We start from the raw sequence: 20964 nt of genomic DNA, 5'->3' as shown, positions 1-20964 counted from the left end.
TCTTCAGTAGAAATCCTGATCATCTCCACCATTGCTTTGCTTTGTGCTGCTGGCAAGGTATTCTTAATTTGTGTTGTTAGAACAATAGAACAACATGCATGAAACAATATACATAAAACATTAAAATGAGCACTGAAAATCAGAAAAATATTGTGAAAATTAAAAAATGCACATCTTATTTGGTCCCAGCCCAGTCTCTGTACTAGCTGGTCTGAGTAGTTAAAATTAGGCAATCTCGGGAAGCGAGGGAGGTTACCATTGTTTAAATCCTGAGTAAAAATAGAATACTGATTGGGTTCAAATGAAGGTTGCTCTTAAAGGAATTGTACTTACAGATTCTTGCTGCCAGTCTAGATACTCCCTGTGTTAAAGCACAGTTGCATGAAAATCTGTAAGGGAGACAGACCATTACAAATGCCCACCTGGTAGCTTTTTTAAGTGTAATGCAACAGTAAAAAACATTCTGGAAAATAAAAAGTAAGTATGGAACACTTACACATGCCAAATATGTAACTGGAATAGTTATTTGGGAAACTGGAACAGAGCTGTTTGAAAAGTGTATTCACTCACTGCCAATGCTTGGCCTGGTTATAGCTATGTGCTTGAAACAGCATTTTCCACCACTGTTTCTTATTCTCCTTCCATGCAGCACCTTCCCTCCCCCACTCCAGTTTGGCATCAGATTGTGCCAGCCCTGAACACTGCTGCAATTTACTACTGAGTCACATCATTTCACTGCTGTCACACAACATCATCATCACTGCTCTGATAGGAATATTGCAACAGCAACCTTCTTCATACGAGAAGCGAGAGAGGCTTCCAAGACGTATGCAGTGGAAGAGCTGACTATAGTATGTTCTTTCAGAAAAAGCTGTCATCCTCTTCAAAGGAAATTCTCTGGGTCTTGTGATCACGGTTTTGGAAATAGCACAATTAGCTCCTCCTGTGATTTTGCCTCTGCTCACATGCCATACCTCCGGAATGCCCAAAGGATCAATGTTGGAAGGCGATGACACTAGAAGAGACTTCCGTTGTTTATCATGGTGTTGCTGAAGTCTTCTGGGGTTGACAGATGCTGCTCCAGAAGGTTAATAAGATGAAGAAAGCTCTTCCAGCTGGACCGTAAGAGGGATTATGTCTGAGCAGCAGATAAGCAGATTATTCCAGAAACAGACACTGCTTTTTTTTAAAACTTCGTCACTCTTGTCTTACCACTCCAGTCCCCCAGGCTAGAAGTGTATGTGTTAGAGGAGTTTGTACAGCTCTTGCATTCTGGCACCTGTTGCACTCTTTGCCTCATTGCAATTCCATGCAGTCCAAGGCTGAGGACACCTGAAATATAATAAGAGGGAAGACATTTGGAGATTTTAGTTCTTTAAGAAAACAAAATTCTTCTACTTGACCTAAATACTCTTATTTCCTGCATGTTTGATCTTGAAAACTGTGAATGATCAATAGACAGCATGCATTTGAAAACTGGATTAATAGTTTTGATCATTTGCCTTGCTCTCGAAGTTCAGGGAAGCAGAGGTAAGTTCATATATTAAAGGTTTATACAAATTTATGTTACATATGTTGAAAAAAAATAAATTGAAATATCAGGATATTTTCACATTACAGAATTCTTTGTTTGGAATTTGGTGTTTTGACAATTCAGCTACAAACTGTACAGTTACTGACATTGCTATAAAGTCTGAAAAAGAAATATTAACAAGATTTCTTATGTATGTTTCCCAGGCTTTACAATCTCTGTGAGAGATGCTATTAAATTTTTATTTACCTGCATATGTTCTATTATGAAAAAATGTAATTTCAAAAATAATTAAGTGGCAAAATAGCTGAAATAACATCTAAGTGCTGACATTGTTAAAGATGGTCTGTCATCCTTGAAATGAAGAGAAAGTAGTAAACTATATATTTGTATTTACTAGCCATTGTCGGAAACAACTTCAAAAACTTTCAGACATACGAATTCTGGAGGAATAAACCATATTGGCAAATATAAAAAAAAAAAATGACAATACTAGTAAGGATTACTGTAATAGTAACTAAAATTATTTGCAAGAAAACAGAAATATAGATCACTCATCTGTACTTAGTACAATAGCTATTGCTCTTTTTAAAAACATTTAAAAGTACACAGCAATTTTAAAGCTTTTTCAATAACAAAAAAGAAAAGATGGTGATGTGATTTTTCCCTGTTCAGTTCCAAATTCAATAGATTTAGAGCTTTGGAGAACATGTTTAATTTCAGGAGAAGTTTCTTATCAACTTTTCCGTCTATTCTTTGATATTTGTATAACTGAATTAGAAGCCAACAGTACAACTGCTTTATGCTTGGCCAAGTCAATGACCTCCTATTTTATGTCAATCTCAGGCATATTAATTAAATGCAAAGAATGTAAAATGGTAAAAGAGAAGTCTCCTCAATTGTATTTAAATATTTGTTAAAGAGACAGTATGAAACATTGACAGCAGATGCTGTCAATATACCTGGGAAGTTTTATTTACACATCTTTTTTTTCTCTCACTCTGAGAATGAGTGAGAGGGAGAATAGTTCATATCTGACAAGAAGAAAAAGTATATCAAAATGCACTGCTTTTGCATTTAAGTTGCATATTCTATGACAGAAAGAGATAGAATTAATTCCAAGTAATTTGTGCATGCTTGATGGTATCATCACAGTCGATATTTATAATTATGAACCAAGATAAGGTAAAGTGATAAGATAAAAAGTGGAGTCACACAGTTTCACGTATTGCAAATTGTGATTGTATGTTACAATACATTTCCCATAAAAGACTTTGGCAAAATTCTGGGAGGGGATCTTGGCAGAGAGGAATACAGAATTGTATATTATTTCCCTAAAAGATGTAGTAGAAGACTTAATGCATAGAATGCTTATCAACACTCAGGAAACAATGACAAACAATAAACTTCACATAGCATCTTGCTTATATAGTATTGTTGGAATTTTCTCATTTTTGATGGCTTTCAGGGGAAAAAAAAAAAAATTCTATACATGCATGTGAGTGGTAATTGGAAAAATTCCTTCCGACCAGTTTTATACAGCACATGTAGTATGTGTGAATGCTTAATAATTACTTTTTATTGCCATGTAGTCATGCCATATATAATATTTTAAAATAATATTATCTCTAATATATGCACACAGATGTCAAAAGACTTGTGTTAAGAAACTTCTTTACCAGAGCAGGGATGCTTCCAGAACTGTTATTTTATGACTTAGCATTAGGGTCACATATTTAGAGAAAATATTTTCAAATGTGCACAGGCTCTCCCAGTAGTCTGAATACTTGTATTAACACTCATTAGTGATCCTAATATAGATTATTTGAGGCTTTTATGACTATTCAGTTTTGCAGTAAGTGTCAATTGTAACAGACTAGAAAATAAGAGACTAAGATATAAAATACTCCTATATTAAAAGAAAGATATTTTTTCCTCATGAACAAAACTATCTCAAAATTATAAATTCAGATTCCTGACTTACTCACATCTATATTTAACAAAAAAAAAAGTGAGTTAACAAAAGTGGGGCTTACTCAGTTATGTCTTTTGATCATTCCTTCCTTATTTTAGGACCAAAAAAGTCCTTCCAGCCATTTGGAGCCTGTCCAGGAGCACCTCCAGTTCCACAGTAAACAAACAGGAAACTGTAGGGAGCAAAATAAAGTCTTTAGAGATAGAGTGTTTATCTTCGGCCATGACTAGTGCCAGAATCCGGGAAATGACCTCAGGACTTGAACTCAGGTCTTTGCCACCGTCCTGACACAAACTGTCGCTAACAATGGGAAGGGAAAGTGAGGGGGACAAAATCTTTGCAACGGTAAAAAAATTCTACATGCAAAATATGACAGTAGAGTAATTTTTAAATGTTGAATTGTAAACCACTGAAAAGCCAAACTAACTAGCAAAATACCAAAGAGCTTTGAAGTCCCAAAACTATACATTGATGCTGGGCACATCCTAGCACTTCATACTGAGAATGTAAAGAAGCCAGAGAGCATTCAAGGCTGTTTAGTGTTATTTTTTTATTCAGCAAGCAAATATCTTCTATTTACTCAGTTGTTCTTTAGGACACAAAGGCTTTGTGTGTGCTCTATGAAATAATTTTAATTCATTATGACTTACCCTTCCCGCTTGACTGTTCCAATTCAGCAATAAGTGTTGCAAATCTTCATTACTATAATTGCCCTTGAAAAAAGGGTTAAACAAATTTGTGCCAAAGGAAAAGAGAAGTCAAGGAACATAAAGCTTCAAAGAAAGAAAGAAAGAAAAAAAAAAAAGACATCAACTTTTTGCATTAAGATTATTTTCTACTTTCATCTATAAAATAAGAATTACCAAGTTAAAGTTAGCTTTCCTGGTTGTGCTTATAAACAAATGAAAAGTAAAACTTTTTTTCCCCCCTTCCCAGACAAATGTAACACCAGATTATACGTGGGTTTTAAGCTTACCTATTTTCTATTTCAAGACAAACTTGAATAAAAATTCTAGAATATGGTAGCTGAATATTAAAGATTAATTCCAGATATAATCACACTAGTGATTAGTGAACTATATATGAACGAATGGTTAGATGTGTGGGATTTTTTTCCCTGAAAAAAATCTGTGGACAAGGTGATCACTATTAATAATAAAAAGTTTTCTCCTTTTTCAGAATGTTAGTTTACAGGCTACAATAAAGTAACTTTACTTGGAGCCTTAAGCTGCTGGAAATCCAGATTACTGTTTATGCTGTTCTCCATTTCTCAGCTAATTGTGGTGTCTCAGTGGCTTCAGCAGGAGCTAAGCAATATGGCAAATGTTCATCAGGCATAGCAAACACACTGCCTTCTTCCCAGAAGGAAAACTCTGTATGCATTCTACTGCATTTTGATGCTTTAAAATGTTTTAAATATATGTTTTTCCCTGTGCTTGTGTACCTCTGTCCTATTCCTAGTCCCTTTGGAATTAAAATAAGTCTTCTGCTCATTCTCTATCACACAATACTTCCATTTTCATCAGGAATTACGTGCACTATCCTGCACATTCCACGCATTTTGCACTTTGCAAACTCAGCTGTGTTTCAAACAATATCTTCCTTAGGAGTGTGTGATATTAACACTCTTCCTAAAAAGAAGTATCATCTGTCTGTTTGTGCGTATATATATACTGTCATTTAGTCGTTATCAGCTGCTATTTACTGAAGAGATACTTCAGAACAGTAGCATATCTGAAAACATAGGATTAGCAAGCACCTGGGAGCACCCTGACAGCTGCCACAGTGTAGGTGTATTTATATACCTGTACCTAATTGTAGCATGCCTTATCATTTTATGCAAGCATACCACCATTTTTAACCTCACGGTATACCTGTCTGACAGAGTAACACTATCATCCTCATTTTGCAAAAGCATGAGTACCTGAGGTGTAACGTAGAAACTGAAGCTCTGGCCTCTATGAAATGTTGCAGTCATAAAGTAGGACAACAGCAGAGTTTAGTAGGCTGATTCTCAAAGCAACTGCCTAGTTATATAGATGTCTGCAAAGCAGTAGAACCCAGTCTCATAGCTACATAGCTGATTGTACTTAGGCCACCATGCTTATGTTTTCAGTGGTAAGGTTCTACTGGCATTTAAATTTCTTCTTCAGTACAGAGCTTCTACTGGCCACTCTGAATCTTCCGGTATCTCTCTCAGACTTTGTCCAATTATAAATTAACAATCTTGGTAATCTTATTACGTGAAATACCAGTTTTAGTGGGTGTGCTCCAGGTTGACTCATACATATGAGTCAACATAGATCATAGAAGCCCCAGCAGTTTCAGGTAGGAAGCAGTAATGCACTCATTCACGTTGTGATTTTGTGGTTACAGAACAAAATGAAGGCAGTTCTAATCAAGTTCTTTTCCCTTTCCTCTTCTCCCTCAAAACTAGACCAATTTCATTTAGCTCACAAGTTGGCCATACTTAGAGCAAGGAATTGGACTAGGTAACCTCTAGATGTCCTCCCAACCTAACTTGGTTTATGCAGCTTGACACATAACTAAGTAAGGTTAAGTCCAAGTCACTCTCTGTCAAAATGAGATTGAGTCAATTAACCAGAGACTGTAGATTGTATTGCAAGATGAGTGCCCCTAAAATATGAGTAAAATTGACCAGTTCCAGTTACACAAGTCCAAGCAAAGAGATAGCACTGTGGCTTCTGGCTCCTGGAAGCTTTCTCATATGCCAATCATCCTAATTGTCATAATATTTGAATACAGTTAGCTCCATAACCCCATTCTGCACTGTGACTCTGACTCTCAACATCAAAATTGTTGAAAAGTTGACATATATAGCAAAATATCACTAGAACTTGAACTTACCCTGTCTCACTGACTTTGTCAGAGGATGACTGTACATCTTGAGTAAGATGATTGATTAGAAAATGAATAGCAGAGGTGCTCAAGTAAGTGTTTAATCACGGCAGGTTAAATGCATCCCTCCAAGAACTACTCAAACATTTAAAGTATTTTCTTGAATCCTTTGATGCAAACTATACTAGATAATAGAACAGCATATCAGGTCAAATGCTTCTAAGATGGCCAAGGACATATAAATAGATATGCGTTTCATATGTCAACATTAAACCAAATAATTCTTTAACTCTGTTTCTAGTCCAGATCCTGGACCTTAAGCAGATTTCTAGGATTCAGATGTTGGCAATGAAACCATGGATGACCTTTGATATTTTCTATGAATTCCAGCAGCAGTTGTTAGTGGAGTTGATGAATAATAAGGGGGATTCTTCACCAGAATTTGCACTTATCTGTCTGAGACAGACAGTATATATTTCTATCTTAAATGAGGCATATGATGTCAAGGTAAACATGAGTTTCTTATGATTCTCTTTCAGGTAGGAAGAAAATATGTCAAAATCACATACGTTGACTCATAAAGCTTTCAGCATGTTCAATATTTGTGGTGGCTACAGACTGCATTTGTTGTTAACATGGATTAATTGTTAGTCAGTATATGACAACTATATCCACAAAAGCAGGAGAATCTTACCAGTGGCATATTGTGTTTTCTATTCTTATCTATAATTGGTAGATAATTCACCATAGCTATTTTTCCATGCATTCTATCATTAGCATAATTCAAAGATGTTACCAAATTCTCTATTTAAAGAGGGAGAAAAAAAAATATGTTTATCTGTTATAAGGCCTAAGCATAAATGTCATCAAAATTGTTTCAAATCATCTTCTTTGCTTGCTTTCTGAAAGTGGTTGATTTAACAATTGTATTTCTCCACTTGGCACAGAAAACCACACAGATTTGTATGAGTATCTGAGAGGAGGGGAACAGCTGAGCCATTATAATATCTAGTTTAGCTTCTCAGTGTTACCCACTTGCAGAAATTAAATTCTTCACACTTACTGAAATTCTGAAGCACATTGGTTGATGACAACGGTGATCTTTGGAACCAAAATGTAAATCCAGGTTAATTTAAAGGGTTATGCAAAAGATCCATTATCTAATGCCATCTCATAGCTTTGAATGTAACACCATTAAAACAAAAAAAAATGGGGATTTTTTATTAAAATTCAGACTTTTACTACTGTCATTGCTATACCATATATTTCAAAATAATTTATCACATTCTTCTCCAGATTGATTTCCCTATATATTCTGAGGTGCAGATTGTTTCACTATAACCAAACATTTAGCATTTCTAACATAAGGACAACAGGAATATGTCACATAAGGATTCAAAGGAGCCTTGCCTTATTTGAGTACTATGTTAACAGTAACTAAATTATTCATCTTCCATAAATGTTTAAAGGAGCATCATCATGCATTCCTGACAAGAAGCGGGATTTATGAAATCACACCACTTTCCTGAATTCTCAAGAAGGAAAATCCCTTGGTAAAGATCTAATTCAAAACAAGAACATAGTCTTTAAAAGGTTGAAAGTTACAGAACTTACTTTTTAGGCAGGAGCCTCAAGCTCCTCTCCTGTGTCTTAGAGAGCTTAAGCACAGCTTCTGAACATGTGCAGGTGACCTTTTGTCATGCTGAATCCAAGGCAAGAGATACAGGGATCACATGTATTTTGTCTTCAGTACAAAGTCTCCACTGTACAGGCATGGCCTCGTAGGTCACTGACACACAAGTGATGCTGAGTCTTGTTTAACACAAGATATTAGTAGTTACAGGAAAGATTCTGTGGTCTTGGGCGTGTAAACAACAGCTTTGCAGTACTTGTGCAAGAAGTTTACTAGTGGAGATCAGTCAGCTGAACACAGAGTTTTCCAAGCTGGAGGCCTGGACCTGCTCCCAATAGCTCTTTGCCACAATGAGACACCCAGGCCTCATTCCACAGGTAATGTTACTATTTAGTCACATTTAAGAATGACATTCACAGACGTCAATATACCAAACAGGAATTACCAAGCTCATCCTTGTCAATATTAATTTTCAGAAATTAAAATTAATTACATTCAATATAAATGCCTTAGCCCTCTTCCCCTCTTTTAGGAACACAGGCATTCTCCTCTGGCCAATGTTCATCCTCTTTTGAAGCTAGGCATCAATGTCAGCTCCTTATCTTTCAGCAAAACATCCCCACAGTAGTGGCCACTGCCCTCTTACCCAGCAGTTCACTAAGTGCACTAAAGCTGAGGAAGTGAGATCCAAACTGAGTTCTCTCCTGTGCCTCAGCTACCCCGGTTAGCTCCCAGATAAGACCCACTACCCACCAGGATGCAACAGCTCTTGGGTCACCTTAACAATTCCTCTCAAAGTTCTTCTACTGCGTGCATTAGAAATAGTAGAAGAATATATTGGAACCAAAGAGAAGTAGAAGTAAGACATATAATCTTGTGTTTGAGGGCACTGAGCTCTCAGAGACAAGACTTGAGCAGATTAAATACTAGTGTTAATTTTTCTAATATGAGATTCCATACTCTCAGATTTTTAAAGCCGTGAGCCTTTGCGGTGTGAAAACCGTCTTGGAAATGTAATGGAAACATAGTCAGAGCTACAGTGCCTGACAAAGCACTGGCAGCAAGCAGCCCTGAACATCAGCAAGAGTACAAGGAAAGGGCCTCTACTCCCACATCTGCGTGGGAAGATAGGGGCTGTTGCATGCTTCTCTGGGAGAAGATAGGTGCTGCTCCTAGTACTCATATGCAGGATCTAGGCAGTATTTGATGATAAAGCTATGCCATATTTCAATCTTTCCCCGCTCATTAAGCCCTTTCAATCCAGATAGACCCTTCCCATGCAACTGGGACTGAGGCAATGTGCATATAAAAGATTTTAAATGGGAATATAAGGAGAGGACATGTCACGGGCACCCCGTCTGTCACTGGCAAGTGCCATTAGAATTTGGGGTCCTCACTGCTCTCATGACAGGAAGAGACTGACTCTAAGTGAAGAGTCCAGGACATTACCTCTCTTTGTACTTTCCATGATCCATCTAGTGTTTACACTGATCAGCCCTTTCAGAGATCTCAAGATCAGCTTTCCATGACTAGTCATTCTTACTTTTGTAACTGGTTGAATTATCAGCAGAGAGGCTACTGTCTCTGCTGCATATTTAATTGGATCACAACACATTTATGGGATCTTTGTTGAATCAAGCCTCTTTGATAAGCTTTCCTCTTGTCCTATTTCAGCCATTCCCCTTAAATAAGCCTTGTCTTTTAATTAATAAATATTTTATTCTGAAAGCAATGTCTCATCTATCAGTCAAGCATTCCTTTCTATCTTAAGAACATTCACTTATTTTTCAGACTAATCTGTTTTTCTATACATGTCAAACCTTGTGATGATCTTAATGATGAATTATTCAGACTTCAAGAGTTTTCTTCTGATGTCACCTTGAATTTTGCTGCTGAAACCTTTAGTTACCATGATTTTAAATTCTCCTCTTTGTATGCGGTGACATCTTGGTTTTCTAGGGTCAAACCAAAATAAAAGTTTACTCCCTAATTAATGCTGTAGATAAATGTTCCTACACAGAGATTGCCTACATTGCTGAAAAACCCAAACCCACACCAAAACTGGAGGCCTCCCAAAATTTATCCTATTAACAGCTAGAAATGAATAAAGCTGTCTAGAAAAGCATCCACTACAGTTCTACAAAAACAAAAGGAATTAATACAAGCTTCTTGCTCCTGTGTTTATAAAAGCAAGTAAAAGAAAATCCCACTGATAATTATATTAATGGCTTCAAACTTTTTTTTCTAGAATTCAGTTAAGTAATTGTATTCTTTTCATTTTTCATCATGCACATTATTAAAAACATAGGAACTATCACTTTTGAAATCTGTTTCTCCTGCCTTGTGTTTTTAGTGAGGTTATAAATTTGATAAAGAAGGTCTCAAGACTTCAGTGTAGGTTTACACAGGGTAGAGATCTGGCCTAATTCCAAAGATTTCAGATTTTTAATTTGAGAAATGAATAGTGTTTATCTGCCTGAAAACAAAACCTGAAGAACAGTACCATGCACTTGAGAGACCTGTGGGATCGTCAAAGTATTTTTTATTAGGTCTCATACAATAAGATTGCTATATCATATTTTGAAAATTGCTGTAGCATATTTTGAAAATCTTTTGTTATATTTGTCTAAGTTCAGGACTAGAGATCAGAAACTCAAAATTTTAATAATTACTCTGTAGATCATCACAGTAAAACTACATAAACTTTTTTCCTCAAATGTGCCACTTGGAAAATAAGGACAATGATGCAGTGATTCTTTCACATGAGAATAAGGAAGGAGAGTTACAGCTTTGTTTAAGACACCCTGGAGGTTAAGCTGTGAAACAGTGAAAAGTTACCAGACTCTGACAGTTATCTGCTCTTCTGCCCTAGGACCGTCAAAGTAAACTAAAAGTCTTAGACATACCTTTTAAAGGCAAAACTGAGACAGTCGCCTTTGTGAAACAAGAGTTAAACAAAAAAAAATTCAAACAGGATAAACACCGACTACATTAACTGCATATATTTGTTAAAGAGAAGAGAATGAGAACAAAAAAATTTACAAAAGTTACTTCTTTGAAGAATAGTAAAACAACCAAGTATTATTGGGATTTTTTAAGTGATCAGATGAGGTACCTTGTAAAATTTGCACCATTCCAATTTACTCGACTACAGTTACATGACAAAAAGAAAAGGGATCAGCTAATATCTATGGGTTCAACTTCATAATAGCACAGGTCTTTTTAGATTTTTTTCAACCCAGGAAATTGAAAGCCAAGCATCTAAAAAGCTGTAGATATTAGAGTATATATTAGAGTAAAGCACATGGCTGAACCATCTAGGAGTCTTAGGTTAAAAATTCCCAGTTCAGAATTTCCACAGACACAGGGGAAGAATTATGGCACAGGTCTGAAGAGTTATGAACAAATTGTGTTTATTCCAAAAGATAGGTTTTCTTCTATTCACATTCAGTAAATATTGGGAAATAAGTAGTGGACAATCATGTGGAGAATCGGATTGACGCTTCTTTCAATTAAATTTTGCTTAAGATTAGTAAAAAAGGTTTTTTTTGAACTGATGATAATAAAAGTTACTCTAGTAAGTGAAATTTATTAACCACAAGATATAAATGGAATTAAACCCATTACAGTAAGCATACATAAGCAACAAATCCCTCTCACAAAAAAAAAAAAAAGTGGAAATCAAAGGGAAAGAACAAAAAGAGAAAAAGTATACACCTACCCTGAATAGGCTAGCAGAATAGGGATAAATGTAAGCAGATGGTCACTTTCTCAGACTGAAAAGCCCAAAATAGTGACGTTAACACAGAGAATTTAAAATAATTGCAACAATCATTTGAGAAGCATTTCCCTTTTCACTCTTATGAATAGTATAATTCTTAATTCAAGTTAATGACGTAGGTAGGGGTAAATCCTGGGGAAGAGGCAAATCCTCCAAGAAAGACCACTGCTCCATACAAAAGCATCAAAGAGCTTAGTGACAAAATCCTCCATCCTAGTCGGTTAGACTGCCTGGGCAGCTGGGCTATCGCAGTTAACACAGCTTGTAAAAGGTAATAGACTTACAAGAGACTACTTTCCATGCAGGTTTTGGTATTTTCTTCTAGAGCATTTCAGGGGTCTGCTTCGACATTTCAGTGCCATTGGATCTTCTGCTCTCATCCCATATATCATTCAAATTATTCAGTGCCTCAACTGATCTGGTGTTTGGTCACTTGTGGTTTCTGATGGACCCAGAGCCATCTTTACACAGGGGAAATTCCTTTTATGCAGTTTATAATTTGTAATACTATAAAATACTGTAATACTATTAAAATAATTCCATTTCATTTAGTGACAAACACTGTCTGTATCATCATTTGCAGCAATTAGACAGTTATAGGCCTACAGGTTCTGCCTCTGGTGTGCTTTACAAAGCAATAATGATCACCTGTTGCCTTCATTGTATAATTTCCTGTCTTTCACACAATATTCATCATAATCAAGCAGTCAACTTTTTCCATATCAGAGTCTCACCTACCTCGTAATATATATGTCATTATTATGATTTCTACACAGTAGGCATTGGATGTTCATTCTGAAGCTGAATAAGAACTGAGACATAAATATACACATACACTTATATGTATACTGACATATACGGTAGAACTTTTCCCATCCTTTACTTCAAGCACTATTCTTTTTGTAACAGTATGTTTTTCAGTTATTTTTCTTTTATCATTTATCTGCACACTTTTCTTTAAACATTTAATTAACACAGTTCCAAATTGCAAAGATAATGTGCTTTTACCTTCCTTATTTTTTCTTTATTTGCCTAAGAAAATGATAACTAGTGTTTGTTATATGCAGCATTACATTTCTTCTTTCTCTAGCAAACTCATATTTTACTCTTTTTTATAGTATTACTCTCACTGAACTTGTTCCTTTTGAATCCTATTATTTCCTTTTATTCTTCTTTTGCAAGTTTTTAAATCGTTCTTCAAAGCAATTTTTTCAGTTGATTCAGCAGCCTTCAAATACACACATACTCTGTCTTTCTCACATTTTCTCCCTTGAAGTTTTCCAATTATCTACAAATGTTACACTTTTCTTTCAAAGCAGTTCTTTCAAAACATCTTGCATTCTGTTTACATTTGTCTTTATTTTTCATCTGTAATGACTGTATCAAATGTATGAAAATGCAACAACAACAACAAAAAAAAAGGTATTTCCTAATTAACTTTAACATCTTTCTTAATATATATGCAAAATTTTGAAATATAATCTAAAAGATACTAATTGCTCCTCTCACACAATCCTGCAAAATGTGTACCTTATATGCTATTTTTATCACCAACATTTTTACATTAAATTTCGCTGCTATGTTATGTGATACTGCATCACAAATACTTAGGAAGTGGAACCAAATGAGTCTTGAATTTTCGTGTGGCTTTTAAGATTGATGTTCCTGTACCCTACAAGCATTTCCATTTTTGATAACTAAATAGCTCCATAAGTAAAACTTAAGCCTAGATCTTCAGTTCCCACTCACTGACTTCACTTTTTTCTACTGTAGCTGTTCCACTTTGCCAGGAATAGTTAAAATCTATTGGGAAGCAATGCCAGAGCATTCAGAACACCTATCATCCAGTGGCAAAGAAACATAATTGCAGTCTGTTCTGATTAATACTTTAATTTATGTGAGGGAAGGATGGAGGACTGCACTGTGGAGTAAAATAGGGAGATTGAAAACAGCTCTTTCTTTCCTCAATCAAACTACTGTACAGCTTTCAAAATAAATTGTTTCAAGGTCCAGTTCTTGGGATAGATTTGAGACTACGAACCTAATGTGAAGGGAGACGTGCCTTGAAGCCCAAAGGAAAGATAAGAATATCTTAAAAGGGTGCATATTTTCTCATTTTACTTATCTGCTAGCATAGACACACTGTAAGCTGATACAGATATGCTTCACTTTCCCCAAACTCCAGATCATTACTTATCACTGTACTGTAAATTTCTCTACAAGGTTACAGGCTCACAAATGAGATGCTGTAGCATGAAGTTCAAGCACTTAAGTGTCCTTCGTGGATTTAACCCAAAGTCACTCTTGAAAACAAGATTTAGGGCTCCTGAAATGTTTACCCTGTGTGTCCTGGGGTCATGTGTTGAGATATAAAGAAATTAGTTACCAGGCCTCGAGTCCCAGTTCCCCTGTGTGATTACAGGATGTTTCTCCTGAGCACATTAATTCAGTCAGAGCATTGACACCAATATGATGTAACAAAAAGAACTCTCAGGTTCACGCTCACTTTCTAGACACGATCTTACACTGGATACCTACTGCCTATGCAATGTATGTTTATGCTTACTTTTTATCTTTTCCAGAAATCCCTAGTAAAATAAACCATGGTGAAGCCAAACATCTTGCAGATGCCTCAGGGTCAGACAAAACAGAAAGAACAACAAAGAGGTCCAGAGTATCAACCATACGGCGGATATTTGACATGGCAAAACACCGAACAAAGAGGTCATCCTTTTTCTCAACTGGTGTGAAAGTTTGCCCACAAGAATCAGTGAAGCAGATTTTAGCCAGTCACCAAGCTTACTATAGATTAAGAGGTAAGATGATGATTGCAAAATGTACTTCCTCCTTGAAAGTATTTATTTTAATTGAGGAAACACAAAAATTGCCAGAATCTTGTTCTTTAGCTCTAGGCAGTGTATGTTATAGTTGCTTTATGCTTTATCTTTACATAGATAATCAAATATTACTTGTACCTCAGCATGGTTCAAGACAGACAGCAGAATAGAATAAAACAATGCACTAAAAAGCCTAATGAAATTGGTCTAATTGTGTAGTGTTCTAGCATGGCTGAACATGAAGACCAAATTATGCTTGCACCGCTGTGTAAAGACATACCACCTTTCTCAAAAGTGCAGCGGGTACCATCATTGCTACTCAGAATTAATCCCACCAGCTCAAGACACATAATGAAACTATTAATCCATCATTGCACAAATATGTTGGTGTATCTCTAGTTATATTAAGTCTGTGGTAGTGCTGGTATGCTACAAACACTGAGATAACTGCCAGCAGCTCATGCAAAGACCTTAGTCTTATTTTTTTTTAAGTTTAGAATGTTTTTTCTGTCCTTTCTCAATTAATTCACACCCTTTCCAGCCCTTTCTTTTCCTCCTTTGACTATAGAGAGCATATGGAGTTACCATTCCAAATTTAGGTCCCTAGAGAGCACGGTGCAAATAGCCCTCTGGTTTTTATATTTCCTCTCTTCCTCCCTTTACCTCTCCCAGGCTTTCATTCTGTGGCTGTTCCAATTTGTATTAGAAAAATGGAAAATTTTTGTGCTGCAGCTAGATGATCCAACGCTAGTTCTAAAACCTAGTCAGCATTTCTGGGATGTAAGTATCTAAGGCAACATCTACTCTCTAAATCAACTTTGCCTATCTAATTTGTCCTCTATATTGGTCTCCAACCACTCACAAGCATATATGTAACTTGGCTGCTCCTCAGCTCTTTCTCAAGGAACCAGTTAGTTCCCTCTGAAATGAAACCTGGACACAGAGCTGCAAAAATTTTACTCCAGCAGCCATTTGCTATAGGCAGCATGGGCAAACTACATCAATATCTGTAGCCATTCCTGTAGATACAAACATATTTGATATCTATTGTGGGACTGAATTCCAGTCCAATGGGCATTAGACAGAATTCTGAAACATGTTAAAGAGGCTGATCCAAAAAGCCTTTCTTAAATACTAATTAATCCTGAAAGTCCCTAAAACTCATTGGTCACATCCCTGATTGGGCTGAAAACAAGCTATCCTGGGACAAGCTAGTATCATTGACCTGAACTCAAAGAATTGCAACTATGACATTTTTGTTTAAAAACTGATAATGAAAATACTACCACCTTTTGGAGAGCAGCACATCATCTGGGATATCGGGCTCTACATATCTTGTAGCGCAAGCAGGCTTAAACTTACAACTCCTCTTTCCCAGTAGAGTGTAGTACACTCACAAAATTCTCTGAGTAGGAGTCATCTGGTTTTTCAACTGAAGTTGAAGTACTTCCCAAAAAATAATCAAGAGAACATATGACTGTAGCTGAATAATTTGTACACTACTTCAGAAAAAGATGTTTCTGCTCCTTTGAATAGTTGCACATTTTCCATTAAAATGTCCTTGGTTAAAACCTCAAAAAAATCTTTCCTTCAAGGAAAGATCAGAACCCAAGACCTCCCAGTCCTCCCAGCTGAGCAAGCTAATTTACCTGATGAAAGTGATAAATATATAAAAAAATAAAAAACGTAGAAGTGAAAATGTGGTGATGAAAGCATTATCCTTGAAGCTGTAACCACAGCACAAGCCTTCATGAAAGGATAATCTGGTAGCCAAGTTGTTATCTTATAGCCTGTGCCTATCTGTGGGATAATCTTAGATTTATTTTGTTTTGTAGGCATAAGTTTAGGTCTGTTCTTTTCCTTATCTGAAGTCTAGGAGACCACTTCCAACTCTCCAAGTCCCATGACACATTTATAACTGTAACAAAACTGTGGATCATATCTGTCCTCTAGAGAATTTTACTGCTTCCTAAGAAAAATCTCGTGGGTTTTTTTTTTACATATATATATATATATATATATATATTCTATGCTTTCAGGAATGAGCACACAACACAAAGCAGCTCAGATACAGGATCTCAGTTGCTATTGGATAACCTGAGGCTACCATGGCCCTATACCAACTCTGAAGTAACACACCATTTCTTAAGTCACCATGAAGACAGTCCCTCATGTGGGGCAAACCAGGAGCATGCATGGAATCAGCTATGACACCTCCTCAGATGGCCAGGTGTCATGTATATCTAAATCTTGGTAACTGGATTACTTTTCCTCAGATAGTATATCTTTATCCAGCAGTTACTGCTCAGAAAAAAAAAGATACCAGAGAGTTGTAAGTGAGAAAAAGATGATAGAAAATAGCCGTAACTGCTAGCTTATAATGAATAAATCTCTTCAAAAGACCGCTTGTTCTTTTTAATAATCTGACCACATCTGCTCCACATACAGCTGCTCTACTGGGAGGGCAGGTCGTTCACGACTTATTATTGAGGTGCCCTAAGACAGCTAGGTGAGTACGTCCCTACAGCAAGTTTAGAGAATACCTAGAGAAACCAATTGCACTAATTTCAGAGGCACCGATATTTTAGACAATGCTGATAATTATCTCACCCTAAGTCAAAGTAGGTGTCAAGTGCTGAAAATAAATTTCTCGTCTCACAGTAATGAACTTTGCAAAGTAAAGTGCTAAAGGCAACAGCGTTTAAATTGCTAGCAAGCTTTTGTTAAAATGTTTTTTCCAATATGTTTGAAAATTCCCTTCCCTAAAAGCATTTAACTTTAAACAACATTTTCAAGTGTGTTCCTTCATCTTGAGTGAGTGTACATATTCTTACAAAGCCAAAAATTCAGCTGGCTTTGTTGACTCAAATAACGCCAGAGGAATCAACAAGTAGTGACGGAGGCAGTCACCCATTACTGGGAAGGTATAGCGACAGCTGAGATAAACTGAACTGATTCTGTTCAAAACACATCGGTTCTAGCAGCCACTGAGTCATGCTGGTTATCCTACACAACTGAGTTCACAGCCCCTGCAGACCACAATGTGCGTAAGTGGGTATTTCTGCAATTAAGCAGGAAAGTCCGCACAGAACAGCCCTTCCTGGCCGGCTCTGTGCTAGCTTAAGGATAATTTTGGACCACTCAGGGATTTTAAACATGGCCCAGGTACAGCCAGGATTCATTCTATGTTTACTTTGAGGCTGTGCAAATCGAGTTAAGTGAAACTCAAATATGGATGTGGGGAGAGGCTGGTACCCGAACAGAGATCCAAAGACCTATTAGTATAGTTAGTCAGGAGGTAGGCAGTAGCTATCTGAAGGAGGGAACAGTTTATCTTCACAAATCTTTTAAAATTGGAAAGAGTTTCAAAAAAAAAAAGAGGAGATTTAAGCAAATTATTGTTAAAAGTGCACTCAGAAGTGTAGCCCCACCTAGCCATCTGTGACTCTCAAAAACTCATTTCTGCAGACATACCTAAGACCTGTGTTATTAGAATCATCGAGGGAAAGTAAACCCTCTAAAGTATTTCTGAGCAGTCATTTTACAACCTAGCTGCTGCTAATGTTCTCCCTTCCCTCATGTACTCCTGCATGTCATGATCCTCACTCATAGTGCTAGAGAGCAAGGTCTTTGCAGCAGGAACTTATCCCTTACAAGTTTTCCTTCAAATGCCTGACAGAGTTCTGACTACTAGAAAATAGATTAAAAAAAAAAAATGGATGCCAAGGCCAAATATACATTACAATATTTTTTGTCACATACTACAGTTGGACTTCACAGCTTTCTTGCATAAGGAGTAAGCCATCAGAATATGTAGAACTACTAGTCTCCATTATCATATTATGTGTTTTACATAATCTCATGTCAATAAGTCAGTTTGCATCCAGTAAATGAAGCTCCCTACAGCCATTCCTGAATGCCACCTTTTTGAAATCTCCCCCACCGTCATATTCTCTTTCTGTTCATTTTCATTTCCCCGAACGATGCAGAGCACTGCTGTTCTCTCTGCAGCCACAACACCTGTTATTCTTGTCTGATGTAGCCTGGCAGTTGTGTAGAGAGGAAGGAAACTGTTATCTTTTCAAAATTTTACCTGTACTGCGTCATTCAATTTTTCCCAGAGGTGCTTAAAGAAACATAAAAGCATGTATCTGCTGCAGAATATCCTAAGACTTTGAAAAGCTGAATTACATATAGATCTAGAATATAAGAAAATCATTTTAGCCTGCTGCATTTTAAAAATATTTTTCCATTAAAAATATTTTGTTATATGTGTGGGGTATATAAAAATCTTAAATATGTTCTGTTTAACTTGTTCTACGCATAGTTAAACATTCTAATGTACAAAACCTTTGTATACAGATAAAATTATAATTATTCAAGTATGACAACTGCTAAATTTTTTTTTTTCTCTACCTCCTCATTTACTCTCATTAGAACATCCAGTATGTATCTTTGTATGTATGTGCCTTTGAGGTGAAAGAAGTGTGCTTTGTGTTTGCTTTTTATTTATGATGACGATTTCAGGCCAAATTAACCTCTTTTAAAATGAGGGAAATTAACAATCCTTAACTCAAAGAAAGTTAATACTTCAGAATAAAGGCAAATGGATGTCAACTGAAAAATACCTAAAAGACTTAAATACCTAAAAATACCTGGAGGCTAGATTTGTTTACTAAGTACAGTAAAGTGTGTTAAATCCCAAATCACTTTAAAAAGCCTTTCAAGTTTACTTTTTGTTACAAAGCATCCATCCCCAGCCCCTTTCTTCTTACTCAGTCTGCCAGGAAGCTGTGTGGGAAGCCTTTCGTATTTTTCTGGATCGGATTCCTGATACTTCTGAATATCAGAACTGGGTTACTGCCTGCCAGAGGGAAACCTTCTGCATATTCGACATTGGCAAAAACTTCAGCAATTCCCAAGAGCACCTGGAAATAATCCAACGGGTAAGCATTTTTTTAGAAACTGGGGAAGATTTCCAAGTCCTTCCCCATCTGCTTATATAAGGGCAAAGTATTGCTCAGGAAGAGGAGGGGGCATGTGTTAGAAAGAAAACATAAAAGTACAGTAAACAAAAGAACTAACAGGCTTCTGCTCGATGACTGGATACATCCACAAGTAAAATGCTGTTTTTCTTAATCTTTTCGCAGCGAGTAAAACATAGAACCTTCCAGGAAAGGTAAGTAGCACAAGTAGAACCTTGCCACTTGGTGTTACTGCCTTTTTTGAAATAAGATACGTGTAGATGTGCATGGATGTGAACAGATGTACAGATAGCACTGTGGTGTATTTGGTGTGTGCTGTGAGAGGTGTGTGTACTGTATGTATTGTAGTACACAGTCATTGAATCACAAATAATTAAGGTGGCCAAATGTCTGAGTTGCCTGTTCAGTTTGAGACACCACAGAATGTCTTCAACTAATGTGAGCATGAAACCCTGATAGAGGCACAGCTTTGTGTTAGACTAGTGTTGATTGGGAGTGTGACAAAAGATTACCCACAATTGCTGAAAATTCTGAAAAGGAAAGTCAGAGAGGTGAACAAAAGTTTATCTGGGAGGCTAGATTAACCAATAACATGAAAACTCTATGCCTTCATTTTACCTTTAACCTGTATTTTTACACATCATGACAGTGTTAACTAATGTGATGCTTTAATACATAAACTCTTGGAAGACAGTACACTCCTCACAATGCTCAGAAGTCTGAGAACGGCAGGATTAAAGTTACAATACTGAACTCTATCTCTTTCCATATAAATACTATAGTACAGACAGACAAATCATTGTTCACAGTTTCTCTGATTAATGTATTATTTTTTCTTCAAATTTTCTTAGATTTTCAGGTGTAGCAAATAATATCTTCCATTCGTAAGCTATACTGTCTCATGATCACAGAGGTCTTATGTGTCTATACTCATTACAACACAGGAGCTTTGAGTGTTCTTCTTTCTCAGAAATGTATTTTTAATAATGTAGGGCTTAATTAAACTCCCCTGGAAGTCCAATGGGGGGTCTTTTCATTCAGTCTGGTGCAAATAGCAGCAGCAAGACAGTTAAGTAAAGTGACTGATCTCATAGCTCATAGCTTTGTGAACAGCGCAGTTTTCCTTAGACACAATTCAGAAGGTGGAGTGAATTCTGTGAAATTACTCATGTTTGAGTAATTGCTGGAAACTGAGAAATTGCTGGAAAAACTGGAAATGCAGGCAACCCTGATTATGCATTGCTGGACTTCATCTTTACTACTATGTAGTTTAGGAAATGTTTTGTATTTTCTGTAGATATCATGTAGGGAGATCAGTCTCCAGTTAATGACACAACAAATAATTAATTAACATTGTGAAAAC

General features: G+C 36.4%; 1 protein-coding gene across 1 annotated transcript in view; it reads left to right on the top strand.

The window, feature by feature from the left end:
* Nucleotides 1-1410: 1410 nt before the first annotated feature.
* Nucleotides 1411-20964, top strand: part of IMPG1 (interphotoreceptor matrix proteoglycan 1) — a 60232-nt gene continuing 40678 nt past the window's right edge. Inside the window, exons 1-4 of the mRNA XM_086744910.1 lie at nucleotides 1411-1530; nucleotides 14362-14595; nucleotides 19396-19562; nucleotides 19767-19795. Coding sequence (XP_086601036.1) covers nucleotides 1464-1530; nucleotides 14362-14595; nucleotides 19396-19562; nucleotides 19767-19795 — 497 coding nt within the window. The 5' untranslated portion in view covers nucleotides 1411-1463. The remainder of the gene's footprint in view (nucleotides 1531-14361; nucleotides 14596-19395; nucleotides 19563-19766; nucleotides 19796-20964) is intronic.

Source organism: Chlamydotis macqueenii, chromosome 3, assembly GCF_036417535.1.
Source record: "Chlamydotis macqueenii isolate bChlMac1 chromosome 3, bChlMac1.mat, whole genome shotgun sequence".
Classification (NCBI taxonomy): Eukaryota; Metazoa; Chordata; class Aves; order Otidiformes; family Otididae; genus Chlamydotis; species Chlamydotis macqueenii.
The sequence above is the reverse complement of the archived record's forward strand: the minus strand, read 5'-3'. Positions and strand labels throughout refer to the sequence as shown.